This window comes from Dreissena polymorpha, chromosome 2, assembly GCF_020536995.1.
Source record: "Dreissena polymorpha isolate Duluth1 chromosome 2, UMN_Dpol_1.0, whole genome shotgun sequence".
Classification (NCBI taxonomy): Eukaryota; Metazoa; Mollusca; class Bivalvia; order Myida; family Dreissenidae; genus Dreissena; species Dreissena polymorpha.
The window spans coordinates 97,694,560-97,722,531 of record NC_068356.1 but is presented as its reverse complement, the minus strand read 5'-3'; the positions used below and the strand labels follow the sequence as shown (position 1 = coordinate 97,722,531).

At 34.1% G+C, this 27,972-nt stretch overlaps 2 protein-coding genes across 4 annotated transcripts; both read right to left on the bottom strand.

The window, feature by feature from the left end:
• Window positions 1–42: 42 nt before the first annotated feature.
• Window positions 43–27,098, bottom strand: LOC127868177 (procathepsin L-like). 3 transcript variants are annotated; one of them, XM_052409813.1, is made up of 9 exons: window positions 26,930–27,097; window positions 5,555–5,685; window positions 4,973–5,078; window positions 4,544–4,714; window positions 4,241–4,364; window positions 3,864–3,964; window positions 2,070–2,230; window positions 809–919; window positions 43–511 (listed from the first exon to the last, which is right to left on the bottom strand). In XM_052409813.1, exons 2-9 carry the CDS (start codon window positions 5,683–5,685, stop codon window positions 412–414), a joined length of 1,005 nt encoding a protein of 334 aa, XP_052265773.1. In that variant the 5' UTR covers window positions 26,930–27,097; the 3' UTR covers window positions 43–411. The 3 variants fall into 3 exon arrangements, with proteins under 3 accessions (XP_052265773.1, XP_052265771.1, XP_052265772.1); XM_052409811.1 differs by lacking the exon at window positions 26,930–27,097 and adding an exon at window positions 6,949–7,115; XM_052409812.1 differs by lacking the exons at window positions 43–511; window positions 809–919; window positions 2,070–2,230; ... (3 more) ...; window positions 4,973–5,078; window positions 5,555–5,685 and adding exons at window positions 21,926–22,391; window positions 22,697–22,807; window positions 23,126–23,286; ... (3 more) ...; window positions 25,145–25,250; window positions 25,723–25,853 and having other exon boundaries at window positions 26,930–27,098.
• LOC127869925 (procathepsin L-like) lies at window positions 11,023–14,017 on the bottom strand. Its single transcript, XM_052412583.1, has 6 exons — window positions 13,871–14,017; window positions 13,572–13,695; window positions 13,185–13,285; window positions 12,419–12,579; window positions 11,402–11,512; window positions 11,023–11,122 (listed from the first exon to the last, which is right to left on the bottom strand). The coding sequence occupies exons 1-6, from the start codon at window positions 14,015–14,017 to the stop codon at window positions 11,023–11,025; spliced, it is 744 nt and encodes a 247-aa protein (XP_052268543.1).
• Window positions 27,099–27,972: the final 874 nt, after the last annotated feature.

Here is a 27,972-nt window from a genome sequence, read left to right as displayed (position 1 = left end):
TGTTTTCAGCTAAGGAGAAAATCAAAATAGTTGTTACAATACTTGAATAAACACGCATGCTTTTTATTTCCTTTAAATTCATGTATTATCGATGTAACACAAAAAAACCAGCAACACAATTTCAGCATATCCAATCAGATCTTGATGTTACATTTTGCAAATATATTTCGTAATTAACCCTATGTGAAACTCGATTTCGAATCATCAATCTAACTGAACATTGATCTCAAAACTTTCAATCTATTATTGCAACGTAATTCAACCATATCAAAAAGAGTCTTATTTTTGGATAGGCAAATAAGAAAGAAGTCTCTAAATTTGAATCCAGTTATCCGATGTTAACATGTCGTAAAGGAAGAATTAGACAACCAATCAAAATGAGTGTTCCACTTGAATCCACCAATGAGAAGTTTACATGGTCGGGAAGCTAGCAGCAGTGGCAATACCGCACTGGTTCTTCACGTTACGAGACATCATGATGTATCCCTTCATTCCCCAGCTCTCTCCCCAACTGAAACATTGGCGTATATGAAATAAATAAATTACTTTTTATAAACAAGGGCAACGTCAGATTTCAAATGACATATTTAATGCAGCAAACTATGAATTGAAAATATCAATTAAACACATAACTAATATTTTAAGATTGATTGACCATTAAAGACTTGTTCATAAAAACATTATTATCAATATCATATTTTGCATGTTGAATATCGCACACAAGCACTGTATTGTGACTATATTCATGAATAATTTCATATGTAATATTACATATTGACGTGATCGATAACATGACGTAATTCATTACCTGTTCTTGACGAGCCAATAATCCTTTGAGTCTTGAGATCCATATCCAACAGCCAACACACCGTGATCGAGATTGGTGGATGAGCACTTCTTCTCGTTATACACTCCAGACCTGAAATGTATTCGTGTTCATTGTGAAAAAATAGTTCCTCATATACGTAGATCTGCAAGTAGTTCCCAAAAGGAGTCATAAGCGCAAGCTTAGCATTTACTTGCACACACGAATATGTTGGTCTGATAGAGGTCCAGAATTAAAGCATACAGGTGTGAAATATTTGTTTCATTTGGTTATCTTATGATATAGTTCTGATGTTGTACAAATCGTATTATACCGAGAACTTAATTTAATACAAGCATTATTGGAACTGTTACGATTTTGTTTTTGTTTATCATGAGCGCATTTTAAACATTTTATTGCAATGTAACCTACTTGTAGAATTAAATAATTGGTTTACAATTTGTACTTGAATTGGCTTGTGGAGGATATAGTTCTGATTGTCTCTACACCGTATTATAGGGACCTGCGTAATTTACTGCCCAGACTTATAGGATCTGTGATAAAAACTATTTTCAGTTTCCAACATGAAATGTTCTTGACAATTACTTTTATTTTGATATGAAGCATAACGCCATGAAGTTGTTACACAATATTATCATGGACTTAATCACTATGCCTATTGGTTAATCAACGGACTGGTATTTGGGGGTTCGAATGACATATTGGCTTTAAGTATGTTACCAACACTTAAATAAAAACGTCGCGATTTGTAACTGTCGTTGATGAACTTCACACATATGAGATGCGCTATGCGGCTTTTTATACAGTTGACAAAAACGTTGTGAATTCACGGTATGTATGCAATAATTAAACGAGTTCTAAGAAAATAGTTATTGTGAAAAAAGTGTTAAACGTAGCTCCTTGATAAGTCTTAAGTACGAACATTGTTGTTTGCACGTGTGAAGAAGTTGCAGTCGCGTTTTTAAACAAGATATAATTTTATTTCCTCATAACGTTCTCAACGTAATTATGAGCTATTCTGTTAAATAAGAAATACGTAGAAGTTAATAAGTCTAGCTAGGCATAAGTTTTCAATTTGATTGAAAACATTATCATAACTCGCAGACCAGTTATCGGTTGTTCATTTTAAGCGATTTGTTTGAGGTCAATTATGGTGTAAAAGTCTCATTGCTAATAAGTTCACAACTTTTCATTGCAAAGTAACCTACTTGAGATCACAACTTTTCATTGCAAAGTAACCTACTTGTAGAGCTGGAAGGATGGGTGGCTTGCATCAATACCGACGGAGATTGGTCCCACGGTTGCTACGGCGGCTTGAAGGTCATCCTCTGACCCCGCATTGATGTCCATACAACTTTTCTCAGTAGCTCCAACATTTTTGGGGTTGAACTTGCATTTTCCATCCTTGAATTGTTTAAGAATTTGTATAATGAATAATTGTTTAAGTCTAATAGGGCGTACTGGCTAGACTTAACATGATTGTGTTGTTATAAAATTATTATAGGTAAATACCACAGAATGAGAATATTACTAAACTTGTTTTATCCTTTTTATTCTTGATACCGACTTTTGGAAAATCAAAGCTTTGTGAACTCTCATTAAAGACATTTTATACGACATAATGTGTAAGAGATTTGATTGCCAGTGTAGTTAACCATTCCCAAGACTACGACTAAATTATTTACATATGTTTTGTTTTACTATCAGCGTTGTCTGTCGGAACTTTACCTAAATATTTATGGTTTTGAATGTGCAACTTGGAAAAAGCACATCAATACCGTTGATATTAAAGCATTTAGTGTTTTTCATTACATATATATGTATATTAAAAAACTGAACGTTTTTCTTCCTTCTTCAAATATTCAATTCAATGAGAAGTCAATGCCCTGTTAAAGGGGCCTTTTCACAGATTTTGGCATTTTTAACTTATTCATTAAATGCTTTATATTGATAAATGTAAACATTGGATCGTAAAAGCTCCAGTAAAAAATCAAGAATAAAATTAAAAAAAGGAAAAGAACATTGCCCGGAGCAGGTTTCGAACCAGTGACCCTTGGTGTCCTGCCAGAGTCCTGAAGTAAAAACGCTTTAGCCTACTGAGCTATTCCGCCGAGTACACATCCTTGACGTATTTTATACGTTATATAAGCAATCTTCGTAGTTTCACAAAATTTAACGACAAAAACAGAACTCTCCAAATTATTCAATCGTTTCGCGTTGCAACGCTTTATAATTTTTAGGTTTTAAAATCGTCAAAAGATGCATATAATGGCTATATTAGACCATGGTAAATGTTCAGTATTACTGTTTTCTCACAAATATCATAACTAAAACGAAAATTTGCGATTCTGAAACAACTTTTTTCAATTTTGTCAATTTACCAAAGCGTGAAAAGATCCCTTTAACTGACAAAAAATGCTAGTAAGCAGGATGCAGAATCAACTTTATTTTTGCAAATATCTCAAGTTATTGAAATACATTTGCAAAAATCTATAGTTAATAAAAGAAGTTTTTCTTGAAGTTTGTGCCAATATCTTAAAGTTTAAGAATAAATCCTTGAATACGTCTGAAAATGAAATCGGTGACTAAACTTTTACGTTGCGTGAATCATAAGCGTATAAAATGACTGCAGTAAAAATGGATTATTTTAACAAGAATACATGCTATTTAAATAAAGTAATTCTGATGTATTTCACAATGGCACAAGCATCATAAAAATCTGTCTTTTATGCACTAGTTGACATTCTTAAGAAAACTTAAAAAAAAAGATTTTAATATTTGAAATAAAGCTACTCATACCGTCATGTATAAATCCAATTAAGTTAAAAGGTGGAACCCCAAAAAGTCACGTGATCTTGCACCCTGGTAAAGCGTTTGACCTTTTACTTGATCCAATATCAAACCAAAGTTGTTAAGTGCGTGACTTCTTTAATTCAAGAAGGTATTACGATATTTGCTATTTATTAAAGCACAGTTTTTAACGGATAATCACATATAATGAAAGTAAAACTTTCGTCGACCACCAATCTGTACTCACAACTGGCTTGTAGGGGTATGATGTCTCGGTGTCTATGCCGTCGTTGGCAATGACGTAAGCGAAAGCTTGATCCATCAACCCACCCTCGCAACCGTGGTTACCTAGGTAACGAAAGGAAAACATTAATCTTAATGCTTTAATACGCGTAAAAACGAAAGGCTTGAATGAAAAGGCATTTCATATAATAAATAAGCTTTTTCTGACGCAAAAATGTATATTCCAATTGGGTGATGTTTGCCGAGGGATGGATGGGTACATTATAATACTAATTTAACCGTTAAAAAACTGAAACAAACTGAACTTTATATCCATTGACCTACAGTATATCTGTCAGCAGATGCTATAAAAATGAGTCACATCTTGACATTTTAACTTACCATATTTCTGTGAGCAGTCCATCAGATTTTTCTCGGACAGGGAGGTGAGGGTACCAGTCTTCTTGAAGTTCTGGCCTTCCAGGGAACCAGTTGTAGAGAATGACCAGCAGGAACCGCACTGACCCTGTGACGTCATGAATGATGTCATGATAATGAAAATTGAACAAGGCGCAATATATTGTATATGGCCAATACATCTGCGTTTGTAGATTTGTGTTAAAGAAACTGTTTTTTTTTTTTTAAATTCAAAGGAAATATGAAAAGAATGTACGGCTGGGATAAATCATCTAAAGATTAGCCTGCCTGATCTTTAATTGGCGTGACGTAACCCTGCGTCCTCCAGTCGACGGTGTCGGGCAAGTCAGACAGTTTCACGTTCAGTGGAGGGGTGAATTTGCTGCAGACGGATTTGGGGTTGGGGTCGCTCAGGTTCATCTTAACACCGTTCATGATGGCAACGAATTCCTGGTGGGTCTGGAACACACAGTTGCTACGAAATTGATTTTTTTCCCTAAAATATGGATTGTTCGATAAAGATGAATGTTGGCAATACATTTGTCGTGGGCCTCAAAAAGAGTTCTCGAACATAATAATTATATCTCTCAAACATTACACTCCAAATTTGTGTAGTTTTGTTTTTCTACCTGCATCAATATTACAAACTCATCTAAAAAGCAGCACCCACATCATGTTCGTTTACACATTTTCTATTTTCTTTAAGTAGTTACGTACCATGTCTCCATATTTATTCATGCCGAGTGTGTAGGTGTGGAGTCCACGGTCGGCCTCGAGGTTGTGCTGTTGGATGTACCGGATGTTGCTCTCCCAGATCTCACGTCTGCAAGGTTACAAGGTGATATATGCGTGTATGCGTAATATTTGTGTAATGCATGAAGCACATGAAAAACATTTGATCTGGTTATGCTGTTCGACCTTTTTGTGTATTTTTCGAATCTTTTGAAGTCATATCTCATACGACTTAGCAGTAATGTTCTAAACAAACATTATATAAAATTTGCCAATTCATTCTAAGAAAAGGCATACGTTCGCAGTATAGAATGTTAAATCATTCCTAAGCAGCTCAACATGGCATCATAAGCCTTTGTAATAGCACGCATTCTTTATATAGAATGTGCCAAACGGAAGGTGCATCTCAAGCATTTCTTCAATGAGCCTTATCAAAAGCAAGTTTCTAAATACACAATTTGACGTTCTATATTTTTAATCTCAACATAAGCCTCAAAATCCTACGCCAAACATCATACTTTCTAAACATAGAATGTGACATTCTATATATAGAATGTGACGTCATACCTGAGCATCTCAACATTGGCCTCATAAGCCTTCTCGTGGACCAGTTTGTAGGACTCCCATTCTTCATTGAGCTGGGCATTCAAGGCCAGACAACAGGCAACGAGACAGGACAGTACGACTGTGCGGATCATCTGAAAATGTATTATAGTTCTATGGCTTATATGCTAATAGAACAAAACAATAACGTAAACAAAAGGAATATTTAACAAATACATTTATAACACTTACAATAATAAAATATTTTATGTAAAGAAAAGTATTAGGGTATTTATATTCAAATTATGGTACTATTAAAAATGCTTTTAGAATATTATATTTATCATTTAAAGCGACACACCTTATTTGGAATAGTAAATTTAAGTATAAATAAGAAACATATTTTATCTATGCCAATTAGACTGTATCTGGTGGTTTTTCGCTTTAAAACTTAAAAATAAGCGCGTTTGTCGAAATGGACATACACGTCTTGAAAGTCTACTTTCGGTTTAAAAAGCGGTTACGTTTGAAAAATAATAAATTACTTGATAACTAGGTTATATATTTAATTTTATCTATGCAAATTAGAATATATCTGGTGGTAACAAGGTAGAAATCCGTCTTTTTGCGCTTTAAAACTTGACAATAATCGCTTTTGTCGAAATGAATAGACGCAGTATAGGTCTAGAAATCCTTCTTTTGGTTTTAAAATCGGTACCGTTTGAAAACTAATAAATTACTTGCTAACTAGGCTATACATTTAATTTTATCTATGCCAATTAGAATATATCTGGTGGTTACAAGGTAAAAATCCGTCTTTTTGCGCTTTAAAACTTTAAAATAATCGCGTTTGTCAAAATGAATGGACGTAAACGTCTAGAAATCATACGTTCGGTTTTAAAAGCGGTACCGTTTGAAAAAAAAAATTACTTGCTAACTAGGCTATAGATTTAATGACAATTTTGCAGACTTTCGAATTGCGTCTATATGTATTGGTTTACATGTATTTCATTTCAAAGTCAGCGGCAAGGTGTGTGGCTTTCAAGATACTAGTTTTTATTTAAATAATTGTGTTAGAGCCGGACTTGAAAGCTTTTTGATTAATATAAATCTTAAAATGTAAGCTTCACAAAAATGATATTTTTTCAATAAATAAAAAACTCATATTGATATATTATTATATTAAACATGTACTTCAATCTTAAAGAAAGAAAACTTTCAAATTGTTTAATTCTTACATACTCGTATTATAATGCTTCTATTAGATTATTATGTTAAGTCATAATTATATGTATACTTAAAAATGATGGAATATAAGTATCGAATTGTTTATGATTTAAACCCATATCGCGTTTCAATACAGCACTTTTGTATGAAAAAACACTACAACAATATGTTTACAACAAAATTCTGCTTACCTTAACTGGTAGTTTGTTTTGAATTTCCCAAAGAATAACTTTGTACGTTCCGGACTACTACTTTATATACCTTTTTCTAATCAACATTAAAAGCATGTGCTATTTGTAAATACACCACATGACTGTAACATGACCATAGACAGAACATGACCGATCATGTGACATGATAGCAATATGATAACACCTCAGATATGAAATCAACTGAACGTACATGGAGATGAAAAGCAATTCAACTTAAATCGAAGTTGCATCATAACGTTTTCATGTGATGTTTAATAAGACGAGTTGGACACCTTATCCTTACACCCATCAAAATATTCCCTTCCGATATCTTTGGGGAGCTTGGTTTTGACCAAGTTAAAGTGGATAAAATAGATGTGCACTATTTGGATCTTATTTCCTACCATATAACCATGTTTATTTATATAATTTGAAGCCCATAGTGCACGCATGTTTGTATCGTTCTTTTCCACATAAAACACATATATTTTTCCAAGTCTCTGAGAAAAAGCCACGCATATTTGTGTAATGATCTTCCCCTTTAACATGCTTCTTTCAAGCCATTTGTCAAAATCCTCTCCCTTCAGCCCCGTGTATATGTCAAAGTCTCCCCCTCATGAAACAACGTATGTTTGTCATATACCCCTACCTAAAGGTACGTAATAATTCGGAATGTTTATGTAAAACTAATATCCGTTACTCCTCCCAGGATGAATGATGTACAATCCTTGAATGTATAAATCATGTCTTTCACCTGCAACGGATAGACACCAAAGCTAGACGAGTATGCGAACAGCCTTGCAATAGTAACTACAAGTCATACATCACAATTTTACGCAGTACCTTCAAAATATAAATAGGATGTTGAAAACACAACATACCATCTGAAGAACATACTTACGGCGAGAATCAGGCCAGAATCACATAACGAGTATTAAGAACGAGGCGGCCACACGAACGGCCGATCGGAAACTATTGTGACCCTGATACCGAAGCATTTATTGGAATTCACGGTTGGGAGAATATTTTTAATTTAAGTATGCAAGGAACTCGAAAAAACTCTTCAAATTTTTACTCATTAAATACGGTCTGGTCGTAACGGATTGTCGATTTTTCAATAAATACATGTCCCATGTTCTTTCTCATCGCCCCATCCAATCGTTTTAAATCAAACAGAAACACTCATTCAAGTTCAACATAATTTAATTGCATATCTTAACAGAAGTACTTACACCATCTATTAAAGTGTCTTTGATCACGAGAGAAATTAAGTTTATTGTTGCATCTAAAATCATCTACGTATCTTTTTGTTTTCTACCATCATTTTTTTCTTTTTTTATATTTTGTTTTATTTTATTTGGTAGAGATTGGAATGGCATGATGGTCCATTTGAGCTCTGACGTTATGGACAGCATTCGTCTTCTCATACAACTATGATTATACGATGTCACCATCTGTAAATAACGTCGGCGTTGCCTAAACGTCCTTTTGCAATACTTTCACCGAATGTTTTCGTATATAATTATGAATGATATGCGAGTTATAATTAAAAAATAGCATGGTCAGTCACTTGCCTTCCCAGTATAATATCTCTGCGTATGCTTGAGGCTTTCATCGTTGTGCCTAATGCATAGCCAAGTGGGCATACAAATGTATGTCTCTTATAGTCACGTACATTCATCTCAGAGTTCGTGTCGGTTATATCTCGCTTTATCGGGAATTTACAATGCACTTGGAGTTTGGCTTAGTATCATTACGAGACGAAGCAGAACTCTTCCAATTGCTTACGTATCGAATTGTATTTGTGGTTTGACAAGGGTGTTAATTGATTTTCAATTAAATAATGTGGTCAAAGAATAGGTTGTAGGCATGGATATCTTACCTAGAATGTTAACATGTTTGTTTTAAGGATGTTTATGCATTATTTCATCTTAAGTTATGAATGAGCTACAATTTTCATACATCAGGATTGGGTGGATATTATTGAAATCGGGAAAACAACATTTAATGTCAAACAGAGCCTGTTCTTGATTGTTGCAAATAATGAATTATATCAAATATGAAATCATGCGAGCAGTCACAAGAAAATCATCATGTAATCAGTTATTACTCCTGTTCCTTGATTAGATACAAAATGATACTCAGTAGTCAGTACGTGCTTGACATAATCATAAACAAGCTTTTTTTAATACTATAGCGAGACGCTTATTCGGACCTTACTTTTTGCGTGTGTAAGGGAAAATTTTAGAAAGATCCTTCTGCGATGGAGACTATATAATGGGATGACACATAGTGTCACAGAGTGCACATACGTTATTAACGTTGATATACTATACTTTTAAACTTAGAGTGTTGAATTAAAACTTCAATTTCCAGACAATAAGTTTAAACTTAACGTTGTTAAATTTTCATGTGGTCTTGTTAGGTTAAAAACGATCAATACGAGGAAACCAAAGCAGTCCGTTATGGTGAGATCTTAACACAACTTTCGTGCGCTATAAGTGAGAAAAGACTGTCAGGCTAGCGCAGTGGTTGGTAAACGCGCTTCTAACCTTCGCGAGTCGTGCAAGTGAATGTAGCAGTTGTGCTTGGACGCACTTTAAAGTCCTCATATAATTCAGCCTCAGGCGCAGACGAACTTCAAGAAGATGAGAAGCATGTTAACTAACAACTGCGATACAAGGACAATCCGCAGTTGTTAAAGTGCACCATTCGGTCCTTATAGTGCGTCGATGGAGAGAATGTTGCGACTTATCTGCAGCCTGCGTTATCCTTGCTTTGTTGGACCATGTTGGTGATATAAATGGCCACCAGGAAAGTTTCTAATCATTTTTATAAATGAGGCTCAAACACATTTGAAAAAGCATATGAACGAGAAATGTTTAAATAAAATAAAGTTATTTATAGTTACACGCAGATCTTCTATAAATGAGATGGATTTTTTTATAATTGAACCTCTAATTCAGATTTGCTTACCAACATTAAAAAAAAATCTTAATCGCAACACACTTAATTTTATTGGATAATTATGCCAGTATCATGCATTTCTTGTAAACACCTTTGTATGGTTGACTTCAATACAAACAATATTCGTCGGGCATTTTCTTATAGCAAATCTTCTGAACCATTATTATGTTTATTTTTTCCTTAAACATTACATCATTTCAAAAGACAATTGTTGAATTCAATATTTTATTTCTAATGTTTCTTTTTTTATATATTGTTTAGATTACTTATACACATAAACAAAACACTGACTTCTAAATGATTCATACCGCTTCGTGAGTGACAACACTATTTTGTTTTGATATTGTAATTAAACTTTATTTTAATTATTAACATTTTGCTTGTTTGATACCTATTCACGCGATAGGCAATTTCCACGGTGTCTTTAAACTTATGTCTAGATACGCAGTCTGTTCACTTTTTGACACGAGCATACGAAAGTGGCTTTGGCATTTTGTAGCTATCACAAAAAGGGTGTGATAAAGAAAGTAACAGAATTCCATAATTTTAAGGACTGTCACGAAATCGGCCTTATTTTGCGAAGGCGTTTATGCGTAAATCAGCCGATATTTTTGTTTATTTTATTCACCAATTATATGATGAAAAAATAATGTTTCATCTTTTATAACAACCGGCTGGCATAGAAATCTAGTTTCAGCTAAGGAAAAATTCCAAAATTTACAACAATTTTTGAATAAACAAGCATGCTTTTCATTTTCTTTATTTTCTTTTAAAACATATATTGTCTATGTTACACATACAAACAATCATCAACACAATTTCAGCGTATCCAATCAGATCTGGATTGCACCTTTTGCACATTTATTTCGCAATCTACCAGTGAAAATTCTGTTTCATAATACCAATCGAACCGAACATTGATATCAAATCCATCAACCTATTATTGTAACGTTATACAACCATATTATAAAGAGTCTTATTTTTAGATAGACAATAAGAAAGAAGTCTCCAAATTTGAATCCACTTATCCGATGTTTACATGTCGTAAAGGTAGAATTAGACAACCAATCAAAATGAGTTTTCGACTTGAATCCACCAATGAGATGTTTACATGGTAGGGAAGCTAGCAGCAGTGGCAATACCGCACTGGTTCTTCACGTTTCGAGACATCATAATGTATCCCTGCATTCCCCAGCTCATTCCCCAACTGAAACATTCATATATGCTACATTTATGAACGATATTGCGAAAACAATAACAACGCAAGACAAATATAAAAACTTTGACATTCCGACCTCTGCGGACTATCGAAGACAGAAATATTTAGTAGATTGTATCTGATACCTTTAGATTTATTAACCATTAAAGATGAATTCAGCAAAATAATTGTAACTCATACACTGTGCATGTAACTGTTCAATATCGCACACAAGTATTGTATTTTATTTATTAATAAACTCAATTTATTTTGCACGTTGACGTTGACCTGTTCTTGACGAGCCAATAATCCTTTGAGTCTTGAGATCCATATCCAACAGCCAACACACCGTGATCGAGATTGGTGGATGAGCACTTCTTCTCGTTATACAGTCCAGACCTGAAATGTATTCGTGTTCATTGTGAAAAATAGATCCTCATATGAGTAGTTATGTAAGTTGTTCCCCAATAAATCTCTGATGCAGGTATAGTATTGTAATTTCACCATGAATATGCAGGTCTAACCCCGGTCTAGAAGTTAAATATTGGTGTGACATTCTTCTTTCAATTGGCCATATGAGCATACAGTTCTGAATGTGTACACACTTATTATAGAGACCTGCATTATTCACGACCAAGCATTATGGGATCTGATAGGAACTATTTTTAATTTCAGAAATACAATATTTGTGAAACTGAACATTTCTTTTTTATATTAACCATACCAAAATTGATTTTGTTTCACATATAAATTATGGACTAAATCAAAATGTAAGTTGGCAAATTGAGTCTTATTAAAAAAGAAATTTTAAAAGTAGTACATAAATCAGTCTTTTGTAAGCAGATCGTTGCGCATCCGTTGGTTAAAGTTACAGTTGCGTATTTCATCCCAGCTATTTCCTTATAACTGTCGCAAAGTATTTATGCTATATAATGTGAAGTGCGAGCTTCTTATAGTTTAAAAAAACACAGGTTAAACCATGCTGAAATTGATTTATATTATAATTGTGTTAATTATGAGCACATTTTGTAAAAATCAGTTATTTTGTCAAAATAGCAATGGTTATCAGATAAAATAGGTTGCAATGGCGTAGGTGATATTGTATTCGCTAAGCGACCGGGAGGTCTTGGCTTCGACCCCACTACGAGAGCGTTCTATAGATCTCCCCCTTAGACACCAAGTACTGGGTCCATCCAGGAAACGGAATCGAGAGCTTTTCATTGCGCCGAAGGCTTTCGATGCAATAACATCGATGATATAAGTCTGAACCAAATGATGCAAACATTTCAGCACAATATAACCTACTTGTAGAACTGGAAGGATGGGTGACTGGCGTCAATAGCAACGGAGATTGGCCCCACGGTTGCTACGGCGGCCTGAAGGTCATCCTCTGCCCCCGCCTTTATATCCATGCAGCTCTTCTCTGTGGCTCCAACGTTGGAAGGGTTGAACTTGCATTTGCCATTCTAAAAAGCATAACAAATTTGTTTCCTCATTCTCGTGTAAGGTTTACTTATTCAATAAACGTGTCTGTATGGGGCGTAATGGCTATGCTTAACTTTTTTCTCGTTGCTTAATTAAAATAATTGTGCCTTTATAGGTAAAGTTGGCATTGCTAAACTAGGATTTGCCGTTCTATCAATAACTTTAGGATAAGAAAAATCACTGCACTGCGAACTCTCTCGTTAAAGACCTTCACTACGATAGACCGATAACGAGATTAAAGGTTAATTATCAGCGGTGCTTGTCGGAGTTTTACCTATATATTCGTGTTTTTGAACGTATGACGTGGATAAAGGACACACATGATTACAGTTGACATTACATTACGAGACAAGAAATTAAAGGACCGAAAGCAACTGCTACCTTTTAAAATTATCAACGAGTTTTCACGAAACTTTTATTGGCCAAAATGCAAGTAGATTTTAAACCATAGTTGTTCAGATTTTGGTTTATGTCTCTAAAAATCTATTTTTGTAGTATTTAAACTTTAATTAAAGCACATAAATCGATAAGAGATGATCATTAAGCATGAAATTCACAGTTGTGTGCATTATTGATGTGTACTTACAACTGGCTGGTATGGGTATGATGTCTCGGTGTCAATGCCGTCGTTGGCAATGACGTAAGCAAAAGCCTGATCCATCAAACCGCCCTGGCAACCGTGGTTACCTAGATACGACGTATAGGCATGATGACAGTTATGCTTTAAAATGCATATAAAGGAATAGTCTTGAATTAAACCACGTAGTATACTTATTACAGAAATATAGGTTGCATCACATATAGTCAGCAATTCCTGCATGACGCAAAAAATGTTTCGATTGTCCGATAATTTGCCAGAAAAGGATGTGAATATTTAAAAACTGAAAGAAACTGAAGTGTATAGACTATCGACCTCCCTTAGTTTTGTCAGCAGATGACATGACAAAGAATGTCGTCTTGAACTTTTACATACCATACTTCGCGGAGCAGTCCATCAGGTTTTTCTCGGACAGGGAAGTGAGAGATCCAGTCTTCTTGAAGTTATGGCCTTCCAAGGAACCAGTTGTAGAGAATGACCAGCAGGAACCGCACTGACCCTGTGACGTAATAATTATGTTATATGAAATGGCAATAAAGCAAGACATTTGATTTTATGCTGCAAATCGACGATACATATGCGTTCAAAGATTTGTTAATATGAAATACTTTGAATGTTATTGAATTCATAGGGTAATGGGGAAATACCATACACAAACATATAATCTTGCATACCTGATCTTTAATTGGCGTTACGTAACCCTGAGTTCTCCAGTCGACGGTGTTGGGCAAGTTAGAAAGTTTCACGTTCAGCGGAGGGGTGAATTTGCTGCAGACGGATTTAGGGTTTGGGTCGCTCAGGTTCATCTTAACACCGTTCATGATGGCAATAAATTCCTCGTGGGTCTTAAATATAAAGTTGCTAATAAAATAATTTGTTCTAAATGTGGTTTGTTCGCTCAAGTTCAGCGTTTATGTTGGCAATACATTCGTCGTGGTTCTCTAAATAGCTGTATTAAAAATATAAATAGTGTTTTAAATATATGATCAACTTTTAAGTAATATACTTCGTTTTTATTTAAAACAAAACAATATTTTAATATAAATACTACATAAATTTAAAGTAAAAACAAATAAAAGCACATGTATATAATATATGTTTGTAGTACAATCAATTCTCATTAAATTCTAATTTGTGTAAATAGAAAGAAGTTTGAAGTATCGGTTTTACTTCGGATAAACTATATGTTTAAGACAAAATCGCTCCAAATTAGTAAAGTATTTTCGCTGAACCATATGTGTTCTACTTGCATCAATACTATATCTTCATGAACAGAAGCAGCATATGCACCATGTTTGTAAACAATTACTTATCCGTTTTAGTATTTAGTAATTGCGTACCATGTCTCCATATTACGAGGCAGGACAGTAAGACTGCGCGCATCATCTGAACATGTATGATTATTCTAATGCTTAAATGTTTATTGAACCAAACAATAGCATAAAGTAAAGGAACAATAAAAAATCGCATAATAAAGATTATATAAAACGTTTCAAATCAAGAAAAGTCAGATGGAATTGACATTTTAATTATGTTAACAATAAACTAAATATTTTCGCCAAATCGATATATTAGTTTGCTATTGAAAACATACGTTTCTAAATTATTATGAGCATGCGTATTCAATTTGGTATGGGTACCAGATTTGTGCCCTGTCTTCATATGTATGCAAAATATATTTTCTTTTAAGGCAGAACAGTTAAATAATATATAACGAATAGATTGCATCTGATATTTGTATTTTTCATTAAAAGATAAAGAAATTTTAATCGCATTTTCCAAATGACCTTAATACTTGAAATTAGAGGTAAATAATCATTTCAAATCTTAAAAAAAAAACAAACATATGAACCATATGAAAGGCCATATGAAGCGTATCTGAACAGCATCTATTGTTTCTATAAAACCACCGCAATGTAAGTATATAACACAATTGTGATTACATTTACTTGTCGTTTTTGAAATTCCCCCCAAAAGCAACTGATTTTTAAGTTACAGACTACTACTTTATTCACCCTTTTCTATTCGAAAATCATGCGAAAACTGCACTTAGTCTTCGCTGACGAAACGAAAAGCATGTGCTCTTTTTAAGTACACCATATGACTGTGGCATGACCATAGAAAGAACATGACCGATCATGTGACCTGGTGGCAAAATGATAACACTTGAGATATGACTGTTTTCGTTTTAATATTACATTCTGTTTAATATATTAAAGCGAGTATGCACGATTTTGTCAAATATTTATGAATTTATATAAAATGTGTTAAAAACTTAGTAAACATATATTTCAATATAAATTAAAATAAAAGTTATGAAGAGCATGTGTCGAAAAATGCGAAATAAGCCAGATATTTCATTCTGAAATCAAAAATGTCTGTACAGTCGAATTCGCCAGCATGTATTTCATGCATGCACGATGTGAATCTAAATTTAGTTTTACGGATCATTTTAATTTCCTGCAACGATACATTGTGTCACACCGGTCTTACTGACAATAACGTAGTGACGTCACCATCTATGTATGGAATGGCAACGATATCTTTTCATACGACACACGAACACTAACTCCGATCCTAATACAAAGACAAATTCTTCGGTTATTGTAGGAAAATATGTACGAAGTATCTTCGTCACAATCGGCTCGGGGCGTTTATTTGTCTTTGCTGCATTTTATGAAATTCGTCTTCAATGTATATTTTGTCTTGTCTATGGTGTGTTATTGTAACATATTTTTATCAATATATTACAATTTAACACAAATAAAAATCGTGCATACTCGCTTTAGTTTAAATGAAGTTATGAGCAATAGGCTACAGCATGTATATAAATATTAAACGTTACTCCTATGTTTTCGTCATCCCATCTGCATTTTCGGTTATATTACTGTAATACTATATCAATGCTGACAATCATCATTGGATGTGACGTCAAATTTCATCAATTCCGTTACCAGCGCGTACTCTAGCCGGTGGGTAATGGTTATAGATGTAGGTGAAAATCCATATTTTATGATGTTTAATAAGACGAGACGTGCACCTTATCTTTATTCCCATAACACTAGTCGCATAAGATATCTCTAGAGGAGCTTGGCTTGTGCCAAGTTGAATTAAACAAAATACATTTGCAATATTGGGTTCTAATTCTCTTCCATATTTGTTCAACATACACCCTTAGATTAACACATAGTTGTCCATGCCTACAAATGTGCTACCTTTAGCCATCGTACTTCCCTCCCTAAAATAACGTATGTTTGTCTAATGCCCCTACTTAAAGCCACGTACACTTATCTTATTCTCCCTTGACAACTCTGTTCTATTTTGTTTTTAAATCCTTTCCCCAAATTAAGAGATGGTAAATGTATTCAAAATTGCCTGAGTGATATATTATAAGAGATGTCAAACCTACATTACGACTCATTGTGCTTCTCCACGGGACACTGAATGATTCTTAAATGTCACTGTAAAATATGCCTGCTACCTCCGCCCTCGAAGAGTTAATTATGTAGAATGCTTTTTTGCATAAGCTTAATATCAATCAGAAATGTGCATGCAACAGAGATATACAATAGTTTCGACTTATCAGCGCACGACCTATGCAAAAGTAACTACACGTCATATACCAAGATTTTACGCGCACCTTACAAATATTTTTGTTGTTGTTGAAAGCACAACATACATTCTGACAAACATACATACGGGCACTATCAGGCGTCTTCACGATCGGACTAAACAAACATACTGAAGCAGAGATAGAAAAACTTTGTTAGGCGAATATTTGTTTCAGATTTGTTTTAAATTTTAGTCCCCAATTAATTTAAAAGAACTCTCTCTAGAATTTAATAATATTAATACTGTCAGGTTTTGCTAATTTTTGATTGTTCTGGGAATTATTGTCTTATTTTCTTGTTCATCACATAATTAATTCGTTACGGTTAGAAACGTCCAAATTCAAAATGACAAAAATCGATATTTATTATAAATCAGTATTACTATATCATCAATGACATTATCTGTACTTTCTATGATTACCAGATGAATCAAATAAGATGCTTCTTCTAAAAGCAGCAACGTTTCTTTTCTGTTCTCTTCCGTCGGAATGCTATGAAGGTCGATTTGAGCACTAACGTAATGGACGACATTCAGCGTCTCGTACACGTCACCGTCTTGGTAGCTGACGTTGGTCCTCTATGTCTGATCTCGGATGCCAGCGTCTTTTTTGGTCGTTTTTTATATGTTTCTGCCAATTGTAATCATATCATGCCTTTTCCAGATGTGAATGAGAGAAGCAAAACATGATACTAAAGTTATTAATGATTTTCGAGTTTTAATTATGACATAGAGACTTTGGGTGCTTACCTCCCATAACAACAATGTCTTCTAATAGTTCGCGTTCTCGGTTTCATTCATTGTTCCTCAGGCATAGCAGTGTGCAAATGTATCTTAAATAGCTCCCCAACATGTTAAACTGTTAAGAGTATGCGTTTGGACTTCCACAATATCCCAACTAAATCACAATACAACCGAGGATTATAATCAATAGGGCCTATATGTAATACTGTCTTCCTTCAGATTTAATTGACATGTAAAATAATATGACATGAAGTCGTATCTTGAGAATTTTTATGTGGCCATTATCATTTTCGCACATCTTTAAGTTACTCTAATGTCAATATCAATATCTTAAGCAAGCCAAATATAGTGTGTGAAACTACGATCAGTACATCATACGTGAATGTAGAAAAACAAATATGAGCAATATGATATTGATGTAACACATTTGATGATAAAAATGTGTTTGCCTCTTGCCAAGTATGTGAGGTCATTGAGACTGCATTATGTGTACAATCCCCGAACCTAACCATAGAGTCAAAGAAGGTGTTAGATAGTTCTTATGACAATTATCATCTTAATACTGCGAGCTAAGCCATGTACGGGACTAAACATTTGGAGTTGTTAGGTTGCAATTTTGAATAAAGAAATGGCTATTTCTCTCTGTCATGTTATAACATGTAATCACGAACGTATGTAAGTTCATTTATATTACAACAATGTAAATTGTATATGTGTCAGAAATAAATGTGTGTCTCCAGCACGCATACCGTATATAAAGTTTTACAGTATATCATCACATGATATGTACATACATTGATTGACTGATTTGATTTTGTAATTTGGTTGTTTGCCATAACAATCCGATGACAAGCAGTGGCTAATCGTTTTCACTAACATTTTATATTTGTAGTGGCATAATGACGAGAAACTCATCAATAGGATTAAAGGGGCCTTTTTGACAAATGGTTTCGGTAAATGACAAAGTTAAAAAAAAATGTTTCAGATTCGCAACTTTTCGGTGTAGTTATGATATTTGTGAGTAATTCTGAACATTTACCATGCTCTATAATATCCATTATATGCACCATTTGCCCATTTAAAAACCTTAAAATTATAAAGCGTTGCAACGCGAAACGATTAAATAAATTGAAGTGTTCTGTTTATGTCGTTATATTTTGTGTTACTACGGTGATTGCTTATTTACAGTATTATCACTCATTGTATGAGCACGGATGGCCGAGTGGTCTAAGCGATAGACTTTTACTCCAGGGGTCAGTTGTTCGAGCCCAGTTAAGGGATACTTTTTTCAATCTTTAATTCTATTCTTGTTTTTCTAACTGGAGCTTTTTAATCCAATGTTTACATTTATCAATATAAAGCATTTAATGACAAACTTCAATACATGCCAAAATCTGTGAAAACACCCCTTTAAATGTTTTTAAAGTATATTTACAAATTCAAACTCAAAGTTTATTGGCAATCTGACATTCTGCCTTTGGTCAGGGAACATATATACACAAGAAAAATGGCCAAGACAGGGAATCATACAATAATACAAATTAAAGATGAGCAAATATGACAATCAGAACAAATAATATGTGTCACTAGCAAATACAATTATGTTTGGTAGCATGCATTTATGCAACAGCTAGACTCTTAAAGTCTCACCTCTAAGTTTGAACGCTTCGACCAAAATGTCTGAATGGTTTTGAGTTTAAAAACATTAGTACAAGACATCATTGATATGTATTTACTTATGGTAGGCCATGATGTCCGGATATTATATTGTATACGTAAATCGTTATATAATGGACAACATAATAAAAAGTGATATTCGGATTCACAAACATTATGGTTACAGAGTTTACACGTAAGTTCTATTCGGAACAACCTACTATATCTACCAACTTCTATTTCAAGACAATGGTAATTACAATAGCATGGATATTTAATTTATCATAGTAAATAATAATGAAGGGGAGGGAGGGGGTATTCATAAATTAAATCTAATAATCGTTGAAAAGACTAAGACTGTAATATTTTTTGAAGCCTAACATGTAATTTTAGAAAATATCATTCTTGTCAATTGGGTTTAACAACAAGTGAGGGTCTAGAATATCTTCCCTATCATTTGACATGTATGGATTAAGAATGTTAATGCTAAATGTTGCCTTATGTTCATCTAAAGTTAAGAGCGATCTAAAATCTTCATCAATTTGGCTCGAGAAGAGTTTATCAAAGGACATTAGTAGGGTAAACATAATTTCAATTTAAAACAGCGACTGTTCTAGATGTTTGGCAAATCATGATTTTCCTATCAAATGCTATATCAGATATTAAATCATGTGGGGAGTCACAAGAACATCATAATGTACGTAATATCAGTGTAACAAGTACTACTCTTGTTTCTTGATTAGATACCAGATGATATTTAGCACGTGTTCAAAATTATCACAAATGAGCTGATTGGCTAGCAGCCGTCATTTTTTGTTAAACAAAGATGCTTTAGTGGCCACCTAACCATAGGGTGAAATAAGTTCATTTCAAAGTTAATTAGGTCCTTTTGCTCCGTACACTACATTTTTTCTATGACCGGTAGCGCTACAGATAATACGTACACAATACACTAAATATTCTACCCTCTCTTACTGATACGTTTTAATTTAAACTTCAGCTTTTATATATTTTTTAAATCAAATATTTTATTGTTGGCATGTTTTGTTCTGTTGGAACAACCCGGAATACCGCGAGGGAACTCAACCGGTCCGGTATGGTGACCACTTGAGACATCTGTTTATGCGTTATAAGTTCGAATTTAACCTGATTCGTTAAGGTGAATAGCGCATGAAACATACACGGCGATAAAATACAGCCTGCTGATACTATGACGTACCATTCGGTCCTAAATATATAGGTCCAGGTTTTAATCAATGGAGAGACTTTTGTGACCTTTTTAAAGTCTTCGTAACCTTGACTGGATCGGACCTTGTTTGTGATATAAATGACAATCAGGTAGCGTTTTTTACTTATATTTACACAAGCGGTTTAAGAAGTTTAAGGAACGCATACAAAATACTAGTTACAATAAAATAAAAGTATTCATAGTTATTCGTAGATTCACTATAAATACGCCGTTTTTTATTGCATTATCCTTGCATTGCGCCCATACCAAACTGCTATTCGTATCTGTTGGACACACACTAAATGAAGTCAATGAGTAGTATGAACACACGTAATCCATTTCCTGTCTACACCAGTGTGCTTTTACTTCAATACGACATATGCTTTATAGTAACAAAAGTATGAGGTCCGAGATTTTCTTATAGCATTTTTTAAACACAAATTCTTGTTTGATCTTTATTAAATTAAATATTCATTTTATAATATTTGATGACATCGAAATTGTCATTTAAAGTTTCTGTTTAGATTTCATAAACATATAAATACACACTGACTACTAAAAAACTCACACAGATCATGACGTGATAATATTCTATTTCTTTGATGTTGTTTTGTTTTTCATTTCAAGTGGTATCTTCAAGGCATACATTTTATATTAGAAATGTATGTTTGTTATATATGTTTCTTAAGATATTTTATGAATCAGTTCAAGCTTTTGTACTACATGACATTGTGAGGTAACTGTCCGCATAATTAATGTGGGACCCTAAGTCTTGTTGGCCATATATTGTGTTCACTCTAGTGTAACTTCTCGAAAGAAATGGTGTCGCATGTCTATGTTTAGAACGATTGGTCATACTTTATCCCTTATCACATGAATGGCACTGACCGTGGAAGCTTTAACCCATTTATGTCTAGTGGACTCTCCTATCCTTCTCAATCGGATCAATTTATTTCCAAAATTAGGGATGTGTAGTATATTTATTTCTATATTTAGAATATTTCTTACAGAAATTCCTTTAAGCAAACAGCCCAGACCCAGATGAGACGCCGCATGATGCGGCGTCTTATCTGGGTCTAACGCTGTTTGCCAAGGCCTTTTTTCTAGACGCTAGGCATAAATAGGTTAAACTTCATGATATTATGTATGCTGTCTCTAAATTGTGTAACCCAAAATACGTCGCTATTTCTTTATTTAAAAAACAACAACAACAGCGTAGCTCGTAAGTTAAACTGGTATCGAATTTCGAAGTCATCAGGTTTAACGCAAAAATTGTGTGATGAAGAATTTCATAGAATTCAATAGGTTTAAGTAATGTCGGGATATTGACTTAGTTTGCCCAAGGCGTTCATGCATTAAGTAATTTCTAGTATTGTATTAAATATGAAATGGTGAAAAAATACTGTTAAATAAGTACAGTGGATATACACTGTAACTTTAACATACAACAATGGCATTCACTTGATAACGTACCAATAAAAGAATTAACATACATGTTTTATATTTTCTTTATTTTCTATTAAAACATATATTGTCGAGTTAACACATACAAAAAATCTAACATAATTTCAGCATATCCAATCAGATCTGAATTTCACCTTTGGCAAATAAATTTCGACATTTACCAATATGAAATTCTTTTTTGAATCTACCAATCTAACTGAACATTGATCTCCAATCCATCAATCTGTGATGGTAACGTATTACGACCAATTCAAGAAGAGTCTTATATTTGGAACGGAAAATCAGGAAAAGTATCTGGTTTTGTATTTACTAATCCGATGTTTACATTGTCGTTTAAGTAAAATTAGACGACCAATCAAAATTTGTTTTCCCCTTGAATCCACCAATGAGATGTTTACATGGTCGGGAAGCTAGCAGCAGTGGCAATACCGCACTGGTTCTTCACGTTACGAGACATCATGATGTATCCCTTCATTCCCCAGCTCTCTCCCCAACTGAAACATGCGCATATGATGCATTATTGGATGACTTTCGATATGCAAAAATAATTATGTAAGATATTAATCTAAACGTTGACATCCTCACATCCCGACCGACTATCGGAAACCAGAAATATTCAGTAGATAGATAACTGATACTTTATAATTGATTGAACATTAAGGACCTTTAATCACGAGAAACCATATTACTAGTATAATGTGAATGTTTAACATCGCACAAAAGTATTGTATCGTATCCGTAAATAAACTCTATTTCTTTTGAATATTGGCGTCATCGATAACATGACGTAATTCATTACCTGTTCTTGACGAGCCAATAATCCTTTGAGTCTTGAGATCCATATCCAACAGCCAACACACCGTGATCGAGATTAGTGGATGAGCACTTCTTCTCGTTGTACACTCCAGACCTGAAATGTATTCGTGTTCATTGTGAAAAAATAGTTCCTCATATACGTAGATCTGCAAGTAGTTCCCAAAAGGAGTCATAAGCGCAAGCTTAGCATTTACTTGCACACACGAATATGTTGGTCTGATAGAGGTCTAGAATTAAAGCATACAGGTGTGAAATATTTGTTTCATTTGGTTATCTTATGATATAGTTCTGATGATGTACAAATCGTATTATACCGAGAACTTAATTTAATACAAGCATTATTGGAACTGTTACGATTTTGTTTTTGTTTATCATGAGCGCATTTTAAACATTTTATTGCAATGTAACCTACTTGTAGAGCTGGAATGATGGGTGACTGGCGTCAATAGCAACGGAGATTGGTCCCACGGTTGCTACGGCGGCTTGAAGATCATCCTCAGCCCCCGCCTTGATGTCCATGCAGCTCTTCTCGGTTGCTCCAACGTTTGAGGGGTTGAACTTGCATTTTCCGTCCTAAAATTCACAGTTTGTATAAAAATGATTGTATAAAACCTCATTTAATCAACACGACAGTGCAATTATAGGTAAAATCGGCAAGATTAAAATTGCATTAGCCGTTTTATCTAGAACCCAAGGATTAGCAAAATCAAAGCACTGATAACTCTCGTCAATGACCTTCGCTGCCGATGGCCGATAACGATTTTGATATCGGCTAGCCGTTTACAAGACTAGGACGAAATTTTTCACATGATATGCTTAGTGAAATCAAAGGCTGTTTGTCAGAACTTGCTTTTTCGTGGTTTTGAACTTATAGAGGGAATAAAGCATAGAAATGATTACAGTTGATATTAAAGAAATGTGTGTTTTTACCAAGAGACAATAAATCAAATGAACGTTTACCTTTACAAATATTACACGAATATTCACGACCCTTTTTATTACCAAAATGCAAGTACATCTTAAGTCAAAGTTGTTAAGGTTTTGACTTGACGTCAAACAGTTATTTTGTATGGTCAAAATCTACATTAAAGCATTGCTTTTGTAACGGATTATAGCAAATCATGAAAGTAACAAGTGTGTGCATTATAAACGTGTACTCACAACTGGCTTGTAGGGGTATGATGTCTCGGTGTCTATGCCGTCGTTGGCAATGACGTAAGCGAAAGCTTGATCCATCAACCCACCCTCGCAACCGTGGTTACCTAGGTAACGAAAGATAAACATTATTAAATGTAATGCCTATATATGAATTAAATGAATATTCTTGAATATAACTCTGTAGGTTACTTAATACATAAACATCGGTTGAATAACATACAGTCAACAGTTCCTGCATGAATCACAACTGTATGATCCGATTGTCCGATAATTCCCCAGAGAAGGATGGGGGAAATTTGAAAACGGAGACAAAACGAAGGTTTTATGCATAGACCATCGACGACCCGTATGTTTATCGGCAGATGAGATGAAAACGAAGGTCACCTCGACCTTTGACCTACCATATTTCTGTGAGCAGTCCATTAGGTTCTTCTCGGACAGGGAGGTTAGGGTACCAGTCTTCTTGAAGTTCTGGCCTTCCAGGGAACCAGTGGTAGAGAATGACCAGCAGGAACCGCATTGACCCTGTGACGTTATGCATGAAGTCATGAATAATCACAATCAAGCAAGACGATGAGTTTTCTGTCTTAGACGGCCAATTCATCTGCGTTTTAAGCTTTGTCTATACGAAATCGTATGCATGTACATTTTAATATAATAATAATAGTTTCATGTGAAATTACGAAACAGTGTACTGCAAGGAAAAATGATCTAAAGATAATCATGCCTGGTCTTTAATTGGCGTGACGTAACCCTGTGTCCTCCAGTCGACGGTGTCGGGCAGGTCAGACAGTTTCACGTTCAGTGGAGGGGTGAACTTGCTGCAGACGGTCTTGGGGTTTGGGTCGCTCAGGTTCATCTTAACACCGTTCATGATGGCAACGAATTCCTGGTGGGTCTGAAACATACAGTTGCTACGAAATTGATTTTGTTTCTAAAATATGGATTGTTCGATAAAGATGGATTTTGGCAATACATTTGTCGTGTGCCTCAAATATATATATATTGTTATGAATATAGACTACTTTTTAGTAATATATTTCATTTTGATTTTTTTTCTCGAACAAAATTGATTTGCAGTTTTCTATTTTTTGTATAAAACAAGTTTGTTGAAAAACAGTTTAAAGTTCAAAATAATTATATCTCTAAACAACACACTCCAAATTTGTGTAGTTTTGTTTTTCTACCTGCATCAATATTACAAATTCATCTAAAGCAGCACCCAAATCATGTTCGTTTACACAATTTCTATTTTCTTTAAGTAGTTACGTACCATGTCTCCATATTTGTTCATGCCGAGTGTGTAGGAGTGGAGTCCACGGTCGGCCTCGAGGTTGTGCTGTTGGATGTACCGGATGTTGCTCTCCCAGATCTCACGTCTGCAAGATTACAAGGTGATATATGCGTGTATGCGTAATATTTGTGTTATGCAGAACATGAAAAACGTTTGATCTGGTTATGCTGTTCGACCTTTTTGTGTCTTGTTCGAATCTTTTGAAGTCATATCGCATACGACTTAGCAGTAATGTTCTAAACAAACATTATATAAAATTTGCCAATTCATTCTAAGAAAAGGCATACGTTCGCAGTATAGAATGTTAATTCATTCCTAAGCAGTTCAACATGGCATCATAAGCCTTTGTAATAGCACGCATTCTTTATATAGAATGTGCCAAACGGAAGGTGCATCTCAAGCATTTCTTCAATGAGCCTTATCAAAAGCAAGTTTCTAAATACACAATTTGACGTTCTATATTTTTAATCTCAACATAAGCCTCAAAATCCTACGCCAAACATCATACTTTCTAAACATAGAATGTGACATTCTATATATAGAATGTGACGTCATACCTGAGCATCTCAACATTGGCCTCATAAGCCTTCTCGTGGACCAGTTTGTAGGACTCCCATTCTTCATTGAGCTGGGCATTCAAGGCCAGACAACAGGCAACGAGACAGGACAGTACGACTGTGCGGATCATCTGAAAATGTATTATAGTTCTATGGCTTATATGATAATAGAACGAAACAATAACGTAAACAAAAGGAATATTTAACAAATACATTTATAACACTTACAATAATGAAATATTTTATGTAAAGAAAAGTATCAGGGTATTTATATTCAAATTATGGTACTATTAAAAATGCTTTTAGAATATTTTATTTATCATTTAAAGCGACACACCTTATTTGGAATAGTAAATTTAAGTATAAATAAGAAACATATTTTATCTATGCCAATTAGAATGTATCTGGTGGTTACAAGGTAGAAATCCGTCTATTGTTCGCTTTAAAATTTAAAAATAATCGCGTTTGTCGAAATGGACGTACACGTCTAGAAAGCCTACTTTCGGTTTTAAAAGCGGTTACGTTTGAAAAATAATAAATTACTTGCTAACTAGGCTATATATTTAATTTTATATATGCCTATTAGAATATATCTGGTGGTAACAAGGTAGAAATCCGTCTTTTTGCGCTTTAAAACCTGACAATAATCGCTTTTTTCGAAATGAATAGACGTAAGATAAGTCTAGAAATCCTACTTTTGGTTTTAAAATCGGTACCGTTTGAAGAGGCTATAGATTTAATGACAATTTTGTAGACTTTCAAATTGCATCTATATGTATAGGTTTACATGTATTTCATTTCAAAGTCAGAGGCAAGGTGTGTGGCTTTAAAGATACTAGTTTTTATTTAAATAATTGTGTTAGAGCCGGACTTAAAAGCTTTTTGATTAATATAAATCTTAAAATGTAAGCTTCACAAAAAGGATATTTTTCATTTAATAAAAAACTCATATAAATATATTATTATATTAAACATGTACTTCAATCTTAAAGAAAGAAAACTTTCAAATTGTTTAATTCTTACATACTCGTATTATAATGCTTCTATTAGATTTTTATATTAAGTCATAATAATTATATGTATACTTAAAAATGATGGAATATAAGTATCGAATTGTTTATGATTTAACCCCATATCGCGTTTCAATACAGCACTTTTGTATGAAAAAAACACTACAACAATATGTTTACAACAAAATTCTGCTTACCTTAACTGGTAGTTTGTTTTGAATTTCCCAAAGAATAACTTTGTACGTTCCGGACTACTACTTTATATACCTTTTTCTAATCAACATTAAAAGCATGTGCTATTTGTAAATACACCACATGACTGTAACATGACCATAGACAGAACATGGCCGATCATGTGACATGATAGCAATTTGATAACACCTCAGATATGAAATCAACTGAACGTATATGGAGATGAAAAGCAATTCAACTTAAATCGAAGTTGCATCATAACGTTTTCATGTGATGTTCAATAACACGAGTTGGACACCTTATCCTTACACCCATCAAAATATTCCCTTCCGATATCTTTGGGGGAGCTTGGTTTTGACCAAGTTAAAGTGGATAAAATAGATGTGCACTATTTGGATCTTATTTCCTACCATATAACCATGTTTATTTATATAATTTGAAGCCCATAGTGCACGCATGTTTGTATCGTTCTTTTCCACATAAAACACATATATTTTTCCAAGTCTCTGAGAAAAAGCCACGCATATTTGTGTAATGATCTTCCCCTTTAACATGCTTCTTTCAAGCCATTTGTCAAAATCCTCTCCCTTCAGCCCCGTGTATATGTCAAAGTCTCCCCCTCATGAAACAACGTATGTTTGTCATATACCCCTACCTAAAGGTACGTAATCATTCGGAATGTTTATGTAAAACTAATATCCGTTACTCCTCCCAGGGTGAATGATGTACAATCCTTGAAAGTATAAATCATGTATTTCACCTGCAACGGATAGACACCAAAGCTAGACGAGTAAGCGAACAGCCTTGCAATAGTAACTACAAGTCATACATCACAATTTTACGCAGTACCTTCAAAATATAAATAGGATGTTGAAAACACAACATACCATCTGAAGAACATACTTACGGCGAGAATCAGGTCAGAATCACATAACGAGTTTAAGAACGAGGCGGCCACACGAACGGCCGATCGGAAACTATTGTGACCCTGATACCGAAGCATTTATTGGAATTCACGGTTGGGAGAATATTTTTAATTTTAGTATGC

What these genes read in the sequence shown, in the direction of transcription:
- LOC127869925 (XM_052412583.1), bottom strand. Translation starts at nt 14,017, where the DNA reads ATGAACGGTGTTAAGATGAACCTGAGCGACCCAAACCCTAAATCCGTC. An exon ending in CCATCCTTCCAGTTCTACAA is followed by an intron (nt 11,513 to 12,418) that starts GTAGGTTATATT and finishes AATACATTTCAG; the next exon opens with GTCTGGACTGTATAACGAGA. An exon ending in TATTGGCTCGTCAAGAACAG is followed by an intron (nt 11,123 to 11,401) that starts GTCAACGTCAAC and finishes TGAATGTTTCAG; the next exon opens with TTGGGGAATGAGCTGGGGAA.
- LOC127868177 (XM_052409812.1), bottom strand. Translation starts at nt 25,853, where the DNA reads ATGATCCGCACAGTCGTACTGTCCTGTCTCGTTGCCTGTTGTCTGGCC. An exon ending in TCACGCCAATTAAAGACCAG is followed by an intron (nt 24,397 to 24,598) that starts GCATGATTATCT and finishes ATAACGTCACAG; the next exon opens with GGTCAATGCGGTTCCTGCTG. An exon ending in CATACCCCTACAAGCCAGTT is followed by an intron (nt 23,287 to 23,874) that starts GTGAGTACACGT and finishes TGTGAATTTTAG; the next exon opens with GACGGAAAATGCAAGTTCAA.